The sequence below is a fragment of the Excalfactoria chinensis genome, chromosome Z (genome assembly GCF_039878825.1).
Source record: "Excalfactoria chinensis isolate bCotChi1 chromosome Z, bCotChi1.hap2, whole genome shotgun sequence".
Lineage (NCBI taxonomy): Eukaryota > Metazoa > Chordata > Aves > Galliformes > Phasianidae > Excalfactoria > Excalfactoria chinensis.
The window spans coordinates 40,533,259-40,549,451 of record NC_092857.1 but is presented as its reverse complement, the minus strand read 5'-3'; the positions used below and the strand labels follow the sequence as shown (position 1 = coordinate 40,549,451).

At 37.6% G+C, this 16,193-nt stretch overlaps 1 protein-coding gene across 5 annotated transcripts in view; it reads left to right on the top strand.

The window, feature by feature from the left end:
* Window positions 1–16,193, top strand: part of ERCC6L2 (ERCC excision repair 6 like 2) — a 49,073-nt gene that overhangs the window by 13,128 nt on the left and 19,752 nt on the right. For 4 of the 5 annotated variants that reach the window (XM_072359341.1, XM_072359342.1, XM_072359343.1 and 1 more), the window contains 8 exons: window positions 501–614; window positions 1,758–1,877; window positions 5,916–5,987; window positions 7,058–7,203; window positions 10,849–10,944; window positions 12,164–12,263; window positions 13,460–13,612; window positions 15,156–15,236. In XM_072359341.1, the coding sequence (XP_072215442.1) occupies window positions 501–614; window positions 1,758–1,877; window positions 5,916–5,987; window positions 7,058–7,203; window positions 10,849–10,944; window positions 12,164–12,263; window positions 13,460–13,612; window positions 15,156–15,236 (882 nt within the window). Of the gene's footprint in view, window positions 1–500; window positions 615–1,757; window positions 1,878–5,915; window positions 5,988–7,057; window positions 7,204–10,848; window positions 10,945–12,163; window positions 12,264–13,459; window positions 13,619–15,155; window positions 15,237–16,193 lie in introns of those variants that run through there. The other variant, XM_072359346.1, reaches the window with a different exon arrangement.

Sequence of the window (16,193 nt, the reverse complement as noted above, 5' to 3'; positions counted from 1 at the left end):
TATACTCAACTATAAACAGAAAAATAGCTGTTGCTGATTATTCAGTGTTTAAAGTTGTTAATTGAGATCTTTATGAAACTGCACAAATTTCTGCCATAGCAGCTGTAGGCTAAGTCATTCAAACAACAGTAGTTGGATTTACATTTACTTAAATTGTAAAGTTGCTGCCTTTTTTCTTACCAAGGAATTCTCGGCTATCGTAACAAATTTTGTGTATATCATACTGTCTGAAATGCTTATCAAGCAATGAACATAGCTTTTTTTGGTTTTGTTTTTTGTTTGGAAAGATGTTTTCTATTAGTAGAATCATAATGTTGTGAAGAAGAATTTGCCTCATTTTCGTTAGAAATACATCACTTGGAATCAATTTTTGTACTATTCAAATTCCTAATGCACTGCATCTTCTTGAAATAGTATTTTACTGTATTTCTTACTTTTTAGGAATGTTTGTTTTTGTAACCATTAAGGATATTATTGATTTTGTTTGTTTTGTTTTATAGATGAATTCCCACGGTGAAACAGTTAAGTCTCTGCAGCTCAGTTATTTGACAATCCTACAAAAAGTTGCAAATCATGTTGCATTGCTGCAGACGGACGGCACTAGCAAACAGCAGGTTAGTTTTGGAAGTACATAAAAAGTGAACCCTTGGAAAAATTGTTGAAAGCTCTTGAATAAAAATTGCTGCTGGCTTCTCTTTCAGTCTTAACTTACTGAAATTCAGATGTTTTGCAAAATTATTTTTCTGTTCAGTGATTGAGAATGTAGCCCCTATTTAATTGATAGAAATATTAACGTATTTCTAGTTTCAGTTGATGACTATCTGAACATGGAGTTTGTCTTAACAATGGAGAGCCTAAGGAAAAGATCATTTTTAGTGATTTTTAATAGCGCCATTTTTCTTGTATTTCTGGAAAGTTTTTAGTGAGAGGTAGGTCTTCGTGCAAATAATAAATATATAATAAACATAAATTTAAGTGTAAATATATAATAAACAATATGTTTTTTTCTCTAGAATTTTATATTCAAACCAGAGTTTTTCTAAACAGTATGAGAAGTGTTTTGGTAAAACAGGGAGAGAATGGTTTTGATTTATCTTGTTTTCCTGGCAAATAACCATTAAAGGAATTTTGCTTTTTGGGAAGTTTTACTGCTAGGGCTCCGGGGTTATAAACAGTAAATACCCAAATGTTTTCACTGTTCTTTGTGTGTATATGCAGTTTTTACTGTAAAAGCATTTACGGGTGATTCTTGGGTGACAGATGAGGTATTTTCTGCTCTTCTGGAAAAGGAGACTTAAAATGTGTGGTTGCATTCTAGTTCTGAGTTACCCATTTCTAGCAGTAAAGTTTTATTTGACTTTTGAGTAGTTTAAATCCAGTTCCCATATTGTTTTTTGTCATACCAATTGGACTGTAGGAATAAGATTTCCAGAAATGCAGTTATGCCAGGCAGTTAAGAGAAATGCTAGTATAAAACTGCTGGGTTATGCAAATGTCTAGCCAACGGTTCTTGATACTGACAACTGACCAGTTCTGTTGTAGGCTCTGACCTCTCCTTTTCAAAAAAGGCAAACCAAAACACACTGAAAATGTGTTTCCATATGTTTCCATGCTGACTGAATAAAAATAGATAAGTAATCTATTTGAATTACTTCAACAGATTACTTGTTTCAGCCTCTTAAACTCCTTTTATGACCTACCATTACCCCACGTAGTTCTGATTTTTAATGCCTTTGAAAATTCTGCTTTTTTTTCAGGAAACACATATCAAACGGGTTTGCAATGAGGTGTTTTCCAGTTTTCCAGATTTTATGCAGTTAAGCAAAGATGCAGCCTTTGAAACAATTTCAGATCCGAAGTACAGTGGAAAAATGAGGGTAAATATATTCTTCAGAGATAAAAATAAATATTGCTAATATTAGTAGATATGCTGTAGTATATGGATGTAAGAAAATGCATGCCTAATAGGTTTTTTGTTTTAATCATTCTGTTCACAGTGGTATTACCACTGCAGAGATAAGCTGTGCTGGTTCAGGATGCTGTCATGCAAAGACTAGAAAAGGATAATTTATGATGCTAAGACTCATGCCCTAAAGTACCAACTTCACATATTTAGTGATGAGCACACAAAAATGCATCATTGGAGTTATAACATGGGGTTCGATGGAACCATCAACTCACCGGAGAGTGCAAGGAAATAGTTATGAATTGAATGACTTGTGCCACATTCAATATCATGGGTAGCTCCAGTCCTGTATCTTAAAAAGCATGTGTTTACCTTGAGAAGTTTCAAAGAAGGGTGACAGAAGTGGCGACTGATATGGAGCAGAAGCAGCTAGGTATGCTGGGGCTCTCCAGCCTGGAAAAAATGTCAGACAATGAAGATTAACACAATATTGAGTGACAGGTAGCTAGTGAAGATGTATCAAGGACTTAATGTCTTTTCTAATCCTTGGAGCATCAACAGAAGTACATAATAGTTAGTCTAAAAAGAAATGAAATAAGCATGTTAAGTGTAAACATTTCAAACTCCTTGTTGTGGGAAATATGTCTAGTTTCAGAGTCTAATGGGATGAATAACTGAAAAACTTTTTCTAATGTAGCTAATTTAAAAAAAAAAAACAAAACAAACAACATACTAAGTTTAGAAATTCTGCTGTGCTGACAATAACTGGAGGGTAAGACGCTATGCAGAGTGAAGCATGCTGTGTTTTCTCTCTATATGAACTGGGATATTCACAAATGTTGTTTGGGACCAGAGGAATGTTGTAGGAAGGCCACATTTTTAAAGTGATTATTATTATCACGATTGTTGTTCTGCTAGCATCATCTTTGTTTTCTATTAAAGTGCACGTGAAAAAGGTCTGCACATTACTTGTTAGATAATTATCTCATGTAAGTCATCTTCATTGTTTGCTTAGAGTCATAGAATGGCTTGGGTTGGCAGGGTCCAAAAGGATCATCAAATTCCAATCACAGGCAGGGCCACAAACCTCTGGACTTGATGCTAGACCAGGTTGCTCAGGACCCCATCCAGTGTGGTCTTGAGTACATACATCCAGGGACAGAGCATCCACAGCCTGTCTGGGCAGCCTGTTCCAGCACCTCACCACTCTGTGAAGAACTTGCCCCTGACATACAATCTGATCTTTCCCTCCTTGAGCATAAAACCATTTCGCCACATCCTATCACTATCTACCCAAGTAAAAAATTGATTCTTCTCCTTTTTATAATCTCATTTAAAATGATGGAAGACTGCAATGAGGTCAGCCTTGAGCCTTCTCTTCTCCAAATAGAACAAGCCCAGTTCCCACGGCCTGTTCTCATAGGAGAGGTGCTCCAGTCGTCCTCCTCTGGACCCACTCCAACAGCTCAACTGACTTCATGTCCTGGAGGCCCTAGGCCTGGATGCGATTCTCCGGATCTGGCCTCACAGGGACAGACTAGAGCAGGACAATTACCTCTCTGTCCCTCCTGGCCACCCCTCTTTTGATGCAGCTCAGGATTCTGTTGGCCTTCCAGGCTGCAAATGCACACTGCTGGCTCATATCCAGCTTTTCATTCATTGGGACCCCCAAGTCCTTCCACAGGGCTCCTCTTGAGGAGTTCTTCTCCCAGTGTGTACACTTACCCAGGACTACTCCAACCCAAGTGCAAAACCTTGCACTTTACTATATTGAACATCATTAGGTTGATACGGGCCCACCTTTGCGCCCAGATCCCTCTGGATGGCTCTCTTTTTCCTAATGTGTCAGCTGCACCACGTAGCTTGGTATCATTGGCAAATTTGCTTAGGGTGCTCTCAAGCCCATCATCGATGTCATTGATGAAGATGTTGAAGAACACTAGTCACAAGACAGACGCCTGGGGGAAACTGCTAGTCACCAGCCTCCGCCTGGACATGGTACCATTCACCACAATCATCTCCCCAGTGAAGAGAGACTACGTTAACTGGGTCTGTTTAGCCTTGAGAAAAGAAGACTGAGAGGGGATTTGATCCAGGCTTATAAATACCTGAGGTGTGGGAGCCATAGTGGCGAGGCTGGTCTCTTTTCAGTAGTGCGTGGGGACAGGACTAGGGGAAATGGGCTGAAACTTCAGCATTGTGTGCCCCCGGTGGCGCACGGTGTTAGAACCGCCGCTTGCAACACCAGAGGGCCCGGGTTCGAATCCCCCTTGTGGTGCAAGGGGTAAAACTGCCGCTCTGCTACACTAGAGGGCTCGAATCCCGGGAGTTGGACTCGATGATCTCTAAGGTCCCTTCCAACTCGCACGATACTATGATACTATGATACTATGATACTATGATACTATGATACTATGATACTATGATACTATGATACTATGATACTATGATACTATGATACTATGATACTATGATACTATGATACTATGATACTATGATACTATGATACTATGATAGGAAGTTCTGCACAAATGTGCTCAAGAACTTCTTTACGGTGAGGGTGATGGAGCACTGGAACAGGCTGCCCAGGGAGGTGGTGGAGTCTCCTTCTCTGGAGATATTCAAGACCTGCCTGGACGCCTACCTGTGCGATGTGGTGTAGGGAGCCTGCTTTGGCAGGGGGGTTGGACTCGATGAACTCTAGAGGTCCCTTCCAACCTCTACGATTCTGTGATTCTGTATAAACAGGAGGGGATACAACTGTTTGTGAAGGTGGATAGTGATAGCACAGCAGGGAATGATTTTAAACTGAGACAGGGAAGGTTCAGGTTAGATATTGGGATATTGTGTGCCCTGGTGGCGCAGCGGTAGAATTCCCGTCTGCAACACCAGGGGGCCCGGGTTCGAATCCCCCCTGTGGAGCAGGGGGTAGAAGTGCTGCTCTGCTACACAGAGGGCTCGAATCCCGGGAGTTGGACTCGATGATCTCTAAGGTCCCTTCCAACTCGCACAATACTATGATACTATGATACTATGATATTGGGAGGAAGTTTTTCACACAGAGGGTGGTGTAACACTGGAACAGGTTGCCCAAGGATGCTGTGGATCCCCCATCCCTGGAGGCATTCAAGGCCAGGCTGGATGTGGCTCTGGGCATTCTGGTCTTGTGGTTGGCGACCTTGCACATGGCAGGGAGGTTAAAGCTGTATGATCTTTGAGGTCCTTTTCAACCAAGGCCATTCTGTGATTCTAAGAAGAAAAACAGGGATCTCGAGGAAGGAGTCCAGCAGGGGGCTTCAAAGATGACAAAGGTCCTGGAGCACCTCTTTTGTGAGGAGAGGCTGAGTGGTCTGGGTCTGTTCAACCTTGAGAAAAGAAGACAGAGAATGTGATCAATGTCTGTAAATCCCTAAGATGTTGGAAGCAAAGGGATGAGGCCACATGCCCGTTTAGTGGTGCATGGTGATAGCATAAGGGAACATAAAGAACATAAACAGAAGCATAGGGTGTTCTACACAAATATGTGTAAGATCTTCTTCATGGTAAGGGTGTCAGAGCACTGATAGAGAGGTTGTAGATTTTCCTTCCCTGGGGATGTTTAAGACCTGCCTGGACACCAACCTGTGGAACCTGCTCTAAAGAGTCTGCTTTGGCAGGGGGCTTGGACTTGATGATCTCTCTATGTCCCTTCCAGCCTCTACTTTTCTGTGATTCTCTGATTCTGATGTAGCATGAGATAAACAGCATTTTATTGATGTAGAAACTGTTTGTTAGGAACTATGTTGTTGCAGTGGGATTTCAGTGGAGACCACTAAAAAATGAATATATGCAGCATCTCTGTTACCTTAAACATTTTGTTAATTTAAAAAAATCATTATGTTACACCTCTGCTTGGCTTTGCAAATAGTTAGCTAATGTAGCATGTTTAAATGTTGTAAAAATGAGTGACTCTGTGTGGCATGACCTGTAGATGAAATGTCTTCATTTGCATTTTGTGGTTCATTTACAGGTCCTTCAGCAGCTTCTAAATCACTTCCGAAATAACAAGGATAAAGTTCTTCTCTTCTCCTTTTCCACAAAGGTGAGCTCCTCATGACTTTTATCAGATGACCACAGCAGTAAGTTCTGAAGTGTAAAGCACTAAGGACATAAGCATCCATCAGTCATGTTTCCTTTCTGTGCTATGGGAAATTATGATGGCAAGAACAGTGAGCGTTACTCCAGAAGTATGTTGAAGCCTTTTGTTATCTCATGATGAAAATGGTGGTAGTAAAACAGATGTAACACTCTGCTCTTCTCTGTAGAGCTCTTAATAGGTTTTATAGTACTTAGATATATATGTCTCATACCAAATTTGTTTGATGCGTCTTCACCTAGAGCAGTGTCACTGCAGACTACGACAGAAGTATACAACTGTTACATTAGCACTGTGAAGTACTAACATTTCTTTAAATCTCAGCCTTGAGACTAAAGTGCCATACCAGTTTGTTCAGTTTTAACGCTGTTTAATAGGAGCTGGATTGAGACATGTTCTGTGATTTTCTTTTTGTGGAATAGTGTGTTTCCTGAAGTGAAACAACCTATAGCGTAGATTTCTTTAGGTGAATGGTAGTACTGTTTAAAAAATTATTAGAATATTGTGAGTGACAGTTCTGAATCATTTTGTGTCTTGAGGGAAGATTTCGGTGTTTAGATTATTTAAGCTGTAGTTAAGTGTTCAAGACCAGTGGGACTGCTGGTTACTTGTTTCTTTTACTCCATACTTATGAACTCTTGCTTTGCATACAAGTCTGTTTCTCTGTGTTGGCTTTGCTACTTATTTACTAAAGTGGTTTTAACTTGCTAACATGGTAGGAAACTGTTTTAAATTGCCAACCAACCTATTCAGGTGAACTGATTCAACATCACTTAGAGTTAAGGAGAGCCATCAGGGTTAGAGAGTGAGACCCTGGCAGACCAGTGTTAATCACATTAGAGTGCTGTAAAGTCAAAACAGTAGAGAGTCAAACATGTTCATACTGAGATGGAGAAGATTTGATCTCATTTTTAGTTCTTTGTTTATGAGAAAATAGATTCAAGAAACATGCCTCCAATTACTACATTTAATTGAAAAGATACCAATAAGTACTTGATTTCTTTTTTTCCACACAGTTGCTGGATGTGCTGGAGCAATACTGTATGGCATCTGGGCTAGATTTCCGAAGACTTGATGGAAATACGAAATCAGAAGATAGGATCAGAATTGTAAGAGAGTTCAACAGAGTTCAAGAAATTAACATATGTCTTGTATCTACAACGTAAGAAAACTTAACTTGTAATCATTGTGTTTCCCTCTGCCTTTCTGCCAACTAGAAAATTGGGTGCGCTACATTTTACTTCATGATGTTGTGGGGGATTACTTTTTTGAGAGAGTGAATTGTTTTCATGTCTATTGGCAAACATGAACCCACTACTGTGAACTGAGGCATTTTAAATTTCTATCAACTTCTACCCTTTCCATCTCCTCTGCTGGTTAAGGTTTGAAACAAGCGTATCATCTGAATCACAGTTCTGAATTTCCATTCCTGTGGGAGTTAGGAAACACTCAAATCATGTTCCACCAAAGACTTACCTTATTGTAGACAGTCTCACTTTATTGTACAGTACTTGTAAAATGAGGGAGTATAAATATATGGTGGCTTCAGATTGAAGGCTGTCTAAACTCCAGTGTGCTACACTCTCACTCCTCCCCCTTCACAAGAATGGGGAGAAGTTAATGTAGGCCAAATATATATATCTATCGCAAGTCAAGATAAAGATAGTTTAAAAAATGCCAACAAAAAGAAACCAAAGAAACCTAGCAACTATTTGAGGTGAGGATGGTTTAATTAAAAGAAAAGAAGGAAGGGAAAAAATAAAGCAAATTCTGTGTGGAAGCAAAGAGACAAAACAGTTATTCTCTACTGCGAATGCTGTGTGGAAACAAAGGGACAAAACAATTATTCTCTGCTTTCTATCAGCAAGTGTTACAGGGCTGTATCTTTGGGATTAGATTATGAATCCCATAGCAGTTGCTCAGAGGAGAAGATACTTCCATAACAAGAACCCCCTCCTTTTTTCCTTCCCTTTTCACCTTTTTATTGCTAATCATGTCATCAGGAAGGGCATATCCCTTTGGTGAGTTTAGATCAGCTGCCTTGGCAGTGCTCTCTTTCCCTTTCTCGCCCATCCCCAGCCTTCTGGCTTTTGTGGGGTGGGAGGGTTGCTGTGATAGTCTTGAGGCTGTGCCAGTGCTGCCCAGCAATGACTAAAACATTGATGCAGTGTCATTATTGTTCTACTAGAAGTGTATAGCAGAGCACTATACTGAGTACTGTAGGGAAATTTCACTCCGTGGTAGTGAGACTGTCCTGATTTTATCATTATTTGATTTCATGACATCGTGCAACAGGCTATTGGGTGCAGAGGCACAGCACACTGCAGAGCTGTACTTCGTGAGACTAGCAATCTCATAGTTCTGACTCTCCAAGAGGAAGATCCACTGAGATGTACCACATGATTTCCAATTCCAGGTGATGGGGAAGGGCTCTCTCATCTTTTCTGGGAGGCCAGCCATGAGGGCATGCTGACAAAGACTTGGTCTGTCTGTCTCTCTCTTCCCATTTATTTTTGGCCTGTAAAAATACTTCATGCAATAGATCTTCTGATAGAAATGTTTTTACCCATCAAATTTACTTATAATTTTATGGTAGATAAGAATTTCTCTTTGACACCAAGCAATATGTTCATCTAAAATTAATGGAACTATGATCACAGATATTTGATTTTATTATTCATTGATTTTTTATTCTTGTTACCTCCATATTTCATCTTATGTGAAGTCTGTTACCAGGCAAATGTATAAAGAGAACCAAGAGAAACTTAAGTCTTCCTGCCCGGGGAATGGAACTTCATGAAACATGCAATCATGTGTTTATCTGTACAGTTATTTCTGTCCTTTGATGAAAGCATGTGTGTTGGGAGTTATGTAGAAAGGTCCACACTAACCCCATTTAAGTAGAAGTCAGGCATGATCTTAAAAAACACTGCAAACACATCTTACAACTGTCTTTGGATACCCTCTGTAGTGTACAGGTAGGGTTATGAGGAGATTTGTGGTGCTGGTCATGCAACTTTGCTCATAGCCTCATTCAGCTGCAGATTATGGCCATCAGCTTCCCTAAGACCTTGGTGAATTCCTCTTCTTTGTCCATGAATACAGCGAGTAATTACTGCATCTGTACATTAGAAGACTCTCTGGATTTTGTATTTTGGAGTATTGAATTTCTGTGGCATACTTAAAAGTGTTGAAAGATAAAATCTATATAAAACTAAGTATCCTGTTTAGTTATTTTTGTAGTGAGTCTGTTTTACTTGCGCTAGGACTTTTCACTGTAATTTAATTAGTATTTACTCCAAATACTGTTTGTTTTTTTTTTCCCTTGGGAAAGTGTTCAGAAAGCTGTGGTGACTTATTCTTCAGTCTGACTGCAGAGTTTGCTTGGTAAATGGGAGTCTGAATTCTGCACTCACTAAAAAAGAAATGCACCAAAATTCCAGAACACTGTAAGTTATTTGGAAAAACACAAGTATTTTTATTCAGCATTTAAAACCATGAATGCTAGTTCTCCAGAATCCTCCATTTATACTGTCAGGTTTCTATATCCTCTTTCCAGATTTTATGAACACTACACCAAACCACAGCTGGTAGGGATAAGCCACAACTGCATTTACATTAAAAAAACAGATTCCATAAAAGCCAGGAGATGGTTGGGCTCTATTCTGTCTTGGTTTCTGTCTCTGCTCATTCACTTCCTTGTAAACCTTACCTCTCCCACTGCTTTAAATATGTAGAATATAAAATAATCTATTAAAAACAGTTGCTCAATCAATTAAATTGAGTTGGCTTACTCAGTTTTGCCATATGTCACTGAGAAAATAGCACTTATGAAATTAGTGCCACATATGACAGTGTAAAGAGTTGTTGTAGAAGTTAAATAATATTTAGCATGTAGTTGTAGAAGAGCTTTTGTCTTTTTACAGGAATGTGATTTTTTAATACTGATTGAACCAGTATAAAAGAATTTGCAGTATTTGCTTGTCTTGCAACTGTGGTATTTTCTTCACCATGGTTTCTATCAAATGGTACAGCTATGTGCATGCCAAATGAAGTAATTGAGCAGTTTTGTTGGATTCAGCAAGGGCATTAAGTACTTAGCTCTATTTAAGCATATGCTCAGTTCTTTGCTGTCCTGCAGGCTTTACCTGTAAGCATGCCACAGGGGTTGAATATTTGAATATGATGTAACTAGTACCTTTGCAACTCTCACACTGCAGTAGCAAATTTTCTTAAATGACTTTTTAATGACCTGTGGAAGTACTGCTCATATACAACTGTGTGAACAACTATGTTTTTAACAGTTATTTTAATACTGTACAAATAAACTGTCACCAGACTGTTTTTCTGCATGCAACTCATTAAAATGGTCATAAATGTAGAGAAAGATGTCTGGTTTTCAAAATTATGTGCTGGGATTAAAGGAAATAAAACAAAATGCAGACTCCTAAGTATCTCTTAATTTTAAGTGTACTTGCATGTCATGCTTCTATAATGTTAACTGGCATTAAAATGGTTGCAAGTTTCAGTATTATCTACTATAGTGAAGGTAATGGCAGTTGGTTGTGACTTGCTGAGTCATGTAGTTCACAGTCATCTTGCTGCTTGGGTGAGAAGTTTGCATTTTACAGCAGTGCTTGTTTATTATCATCTCTCCATAACACGAAGTTGTCAAAGCAGAGTTAACACAAAGCTGTATGCCCCTATTTTTGTGCTGTTATATTATGTCAGAGAAGAGTATGCCTGTATGTATGTAATACATTAAAATAAACCTTGTTTTTTGTTTCTTTATTTTTTATTTTACTAGGGCTGGTGGTTTGGGTCTTAATTTTGTTGGTGCCAATGTTGTTATACTGTTTGATCCAACGTGGAACCCAGCAAATGATCTTCAAGCTATTGACAGGTATGTTCTCAAAATGCACAATTTGGTCTGTTGTGCTCTATTTATTTATTTACTTATTTATTTATTTTATTTTATTTTATTTTATTATTTTTTATTTATTTATATATATTTTTTAATGTAACCTGGTTGTCCAATTAAGATTTTCTTAATCTAATGTCCACATGACACTAAGGAATATCCAGTTCATTTTTTTAGCTTTGATACTCTTGTTTTTAACCCTGAATTTTATCTTACTTTCCATTTTATAGTAACCTACTGTTACAGTGGGTTCAAAAAAATATAGTTATTGTAACTTTCTGTGATCTCTTAAGAACAAGTGCATATGTGTAGCCAGATGACATTTTTTCTACATTCTTCCAAGCAAGTGCATTGTAGTGCACTTGACCCTAGTTTGATGTTTGATTGATGTTTTGAATTCCAGATTCCTTTAAGAAAAAACATTTGTTGTTGTTCTTTTTTTTTTTTTTTTTTTTTCCTCATCCCTGTGGAGGTGGGTCTTTTACCAGCACTCCCTTCCATGTCTGAATTTATGCCATTCTGGAATATTTCTAGGAATCTGCATGTTTCTTTTCAGGCTCTGTCCATAACATATTCCCTAGGAATTCAGGACAAACATTTGAATTGCTAAAGTTAAAGAATATTGACAGCCTTTAAAATTCAGTAGATTTATATTTTTTATGAGCAAAAATGAACTTGGTTATGTTGTTCCATCTAATTATGTAATTCTACTTACAGGATTTTTCTGATCTCTAGGATACATTTATGTGCACTCATAGATCAGAAATAATTGTTATTGAAAGAGACTGTCTTTCAAGAGTAAGATCACAAAGCCACGAAATGGTTTGTCCTCTCATGAATTTTTAAAAATGAGTTTTTTGAATATAATCTATTAGAAGCCTCAGAATTCACTATTTAGATTCTCTATTGCCTGTTGTTTTTATGATGTTGTAAATTGCAAAGTGCTTTTTAAGAAAGAACAGGCTGCTGCAAGTAACCCATGATCTAAAATGGAAATGTTGAGTAAAAGAAAAAAGAGCATATTGAATTATTTTTTTAATCATAAATAATTTAAAGTATTCCTGTTTTGTTGATTGGTGGTTTTTATTTTACTACCATAAAAGTTCTCATTGTTCTTTACTGATTAAAAAAAAAACCAAACAACACAACAGTATTTTTTAATAATCCACCTTTTTTTTTTAATAATCCACTTTTTCTGCAGAGCTTACAGGATTGGACAGTGCAGAGATGTTAAAGTGTTTAGACTGATATCCTTGGGAACTGTGGAGGAGATGATGTACTTACGACAAGTTTATAAGCAGGTAAAGTTCAGAAACTATTCAAATCAAGAGGTTTGGGGTTTCTTTTAATCTATTTCAGTTTTTATTTGTGGCATTTGGTTGTTTTACCTACCTGCATATGGCTGAAAGTTAAATGGCAATACATTTGAAATTTAATATATAGAAATTTAAATAAATTATATATAATATATTTTTAACTTCTGTAAATACCTTTTGTAATTCAGGACAGATGTAAACTGTGCCTAGCTGAAGTTAAAATATAATTTGCGTAGTTACTAGCCTACATAATATAAGAGATGCACTGTTTGGAAAAATGCCTGTGCAGTGCAGGAGCTGGAAGCTACTTGAACTCAAGAATTACCAACTGCACAGAGACAGTTACAAAAAGCGTTCCAGGTTCCATAAAACCATAGTTGTGTAATTCTTTTTCTTAAAGTCAAGAATACTGGTTATGAAAATTTACATTTATTGGAATGAAGGAAAACCTGTGTGACTTAAGTGCTTGAGTTCTACTTGACAAACTATTCACTTACCTTTTTTTTTGTTTCACATGGAAGATTTTTATTATCTTGTGTTCAAGCCAGTTTGGAAAAGTATATGATAATTAAAATATTCAGGGATCAATAGAAATAATGTTGCGGCTTTATTTAGTGTTTACTATGTAAGCATATAGACTAGTTCCTTACTAGTGGTAAGGCACAGGCTGCCTGGAGAGGTTGTGGATGTCCTGTCCCTGGGAGGAGGTGTTCAGGGCCAGGTTGGATGGGGCCCTGGGCAGCCTGGTCTAGCATTAAATGTGGAGGTTGGTGGCTCTACCTGTGGCAGGGTTGTTGGAGATTCATTATCCTCGAGGTCTCTTCCAGCCTGGGCCATTCTGTGATTCTGTGACTTATGGGGAAAAGGTAAGAATTTAGTATTGAGGAAAGATAAGTAGTCAAGATACAGAGTTGTTAGTAGTTTCTGTAGTAGATTTCTGATATAAGATAAAAGTGAGGTAAAAGACTCAAGATATCTTTATTACTCTTATACTGTAAAACCAAGCAGGTTCATACTCTACCACAGTATATCAACATCTACCAGGGAAATTAAAACAAAATATCCTTTCTTACAAATTTTCACCTTCTCCAACTGAGGATTTATATAACATGGATGGCAGGACATTCTAATGTATTATTGGAATAAACACTTCTCAAATCTCTTGTGTTGCTCTGTTTTAGCAACTTCACTGTGCAGTGGTTGGAAGTGAAAATGCTAAGCGATATTTTGAGGCAGTGCAAGGATCAAAGGAGCATCAAGGAGAGCTTTTCGGGGTCCATAACCTTTTCAAACTTAGGACTCATGGATCTTGTCTTACTAAAGACATCCTGGAGGTGTGAAGTCTTTCACTTTTGCTTTTCAATGTTTGTTTTATATTATTTCCATTTAAAGTACTTTGTTGTAATTTTGAATGGAAGTGCTTTATAAAGCAGAATGGTGAAACTTAAACAGTGCTTGTCTGCGTAGCGCCTTAACATGAAATAGATCTCCTAATTTCTCTCTGATTTATGCAGGAAAATCTTACCTGTATGAAACAAACAATAAAAATTTAATGCATGGATAAGTCATTCATCAGTAGCTTAAACTGACCTTTTAAGCTACAATTCCCATTGTAAAGTATTGTTATAATTATATTTAAGTGAAGACTACTTAATAAAATATATTTTATAAGGCTTTTTTTTAAAGGAAAAAATACAGGAAGGAGATGTACAACTGAGACTCTATGTTTTAAAAAGACTGCTGTCCCAGTTCTGTTACATATAGTGCAAATTCAGTTTAAGTATTTGTATTATATATGCTTCTGTCTATTCTGCATCTTTGTTGCAGCAAACTTTGTTCTTGAAATTTTATTCTAGCCTTTTTTCTATCCTTCCCCTTATATTGTTCAGTTGCCTATATCACAAAGTTGCTCTGAAAGTAATGCGTCCTATGTTACTTTGTTGGCTTATGATATCAGAGGTGGATGTTGTTGTGGCAGTAGAAGTTGAACCTTCCCACCAATAGTCTATTATATTTTTTGTCATGTGACAGATTGCAGCAAAGGGGAAATCTGGCAGAAAGGTGATGTCTGACATGGAAATGGAGCAAAGTTGTGTAACTGAATTCCTCTGTGGGGAATAAATGGTGTCCATTGACCTTCATTGACACTTGCTGAATGTTTCTGGAGACTAAAAATGCCAGCACAGTGAGGTGCTGGGTGGTGCATTTCAGCAGTGGTAACAACAGCAGCCTCTGCTGGTGCAGATTTTTGCAAGCATAGCATGCAGACTCCTGCCCATTGTTGGCAAAAATGCATAGCTAATAGTGATGCCTATGTTGAAAAATAGTGTTTTGTAGATGAGAATTTGCTGCTCTATCAGATAGTATTATTGTGTTTTTTATTATAGCTTCCATGGAAATAAATGAGGCATTACTTTCAGAGTTAAGTACATATGAAGAGGCTGAAGAGAAGCTAGGGTATGAATAATGTGCATTAGCAGTACAAACATACTATACAAGCCAGAAGAGTAATATGAAGACATGAAAACGTGATTTGGGGATATTTAGCTCAAAAATTATCTAAATAAAATATGAATAAAAATATGGCATCTAGTATGAACATAGTAGCAGATGTTCTTCTGTAGAAAAAAAGTGTGAAAACAGTGTATGCATAAGATGCAACTTATGCAGTATGTAAGTTGACCTACAGGTTATGGGTTGGGTTAAAACAGCAGAAAATTTATTGACAAAATGCAAAAAACTTTTCTGAGGTTTGGTGATTGTATTTTGATACTTATACCTCTGTAGTAAAAATTACGTATATTTGTTTTTTGTTCGGCTTGCTGTCATTATCTTCAACAGGTACTGTTTTAGTTATGCATTTTTTTATTCTTTTAGAGGGAAGGACAAGTAGAAGCTGGAGTCATGACAGTGACTACTTGGCTAAAAGAAGAACCTCCTCAGAACAGTTCAGAAAATGTGAGATATCTTTGTGGGATACAGAGCATGAAAGTCTATGTAGTTTAACAGTGACAAATGCTTATAGTATATTGTTAGGCTAGTAATGCTTTTGTCTGAGACTGCAGCTGCCATGTTTTATTGTCTGCCTGCCTTTTGTTTTAATAATTGTAAAGCATTAAGTAATGTCCCACTTTTCTGTGTTTAGAATTGTGTATTAACATCTATCGTTACAGTATTCTGTGAACTTTACACTACTTAGGTATCATCATTCTTAATAAAGATTTCATTAAGATACTATTGCAGAGCAACATTATTGACTGAGTAATTGCTCAGTAGTGTCTTAAAACCTGATACAGTGTAGCAGCCTTTTGATGAGGAAGTCACTTGAGAATCTTGCTCCTACTGTTTTGGTAGATTTTTGGTTACTTAATTGAGGGGGGTGTATGGGAACTGCTGAATCAGGGCCTCTGATTGACTACCAGAGGCAAGCAGTGAGTCAGCTGTGGGAGCACAGATGAAGGCAATTCACCTGTGTGACTGGAAGGGATGGAGCCTGGCTCCACCTCTCCTAGACTCCATTTAAGGGCTGACTGCCACTGGGGAAGGATCTCTTTCTGGAGATCACTCCTCTTTGAGTTTTCTTGTGAGCCTGCAACAGCAATGGGCATTTTCTTTTATTTCCAATTATCCTTTTCCAGTGTCACATTGGAATCCTTCCTGTTATAGACCACACCACTCTGTATGTTTGTTGACTGTACAGGGGGGAATGCAGTTGATGTGTGGTCATGACCTTGAAGTAGTCTTGGTGACAAACATAAACTTTTTTAGTGTATGTTAAATATTTCCTCATAAGCAAGGTTATTTTTATTTCAATTTGTAAAACCTCTCTGTGTACGCATAAGTTTGGTATTTCCATTTTCATGTTGTCATATTTTTGTCTCAGAAGTACTCAGTGTTGGAGCTGTGTTTTCAGTG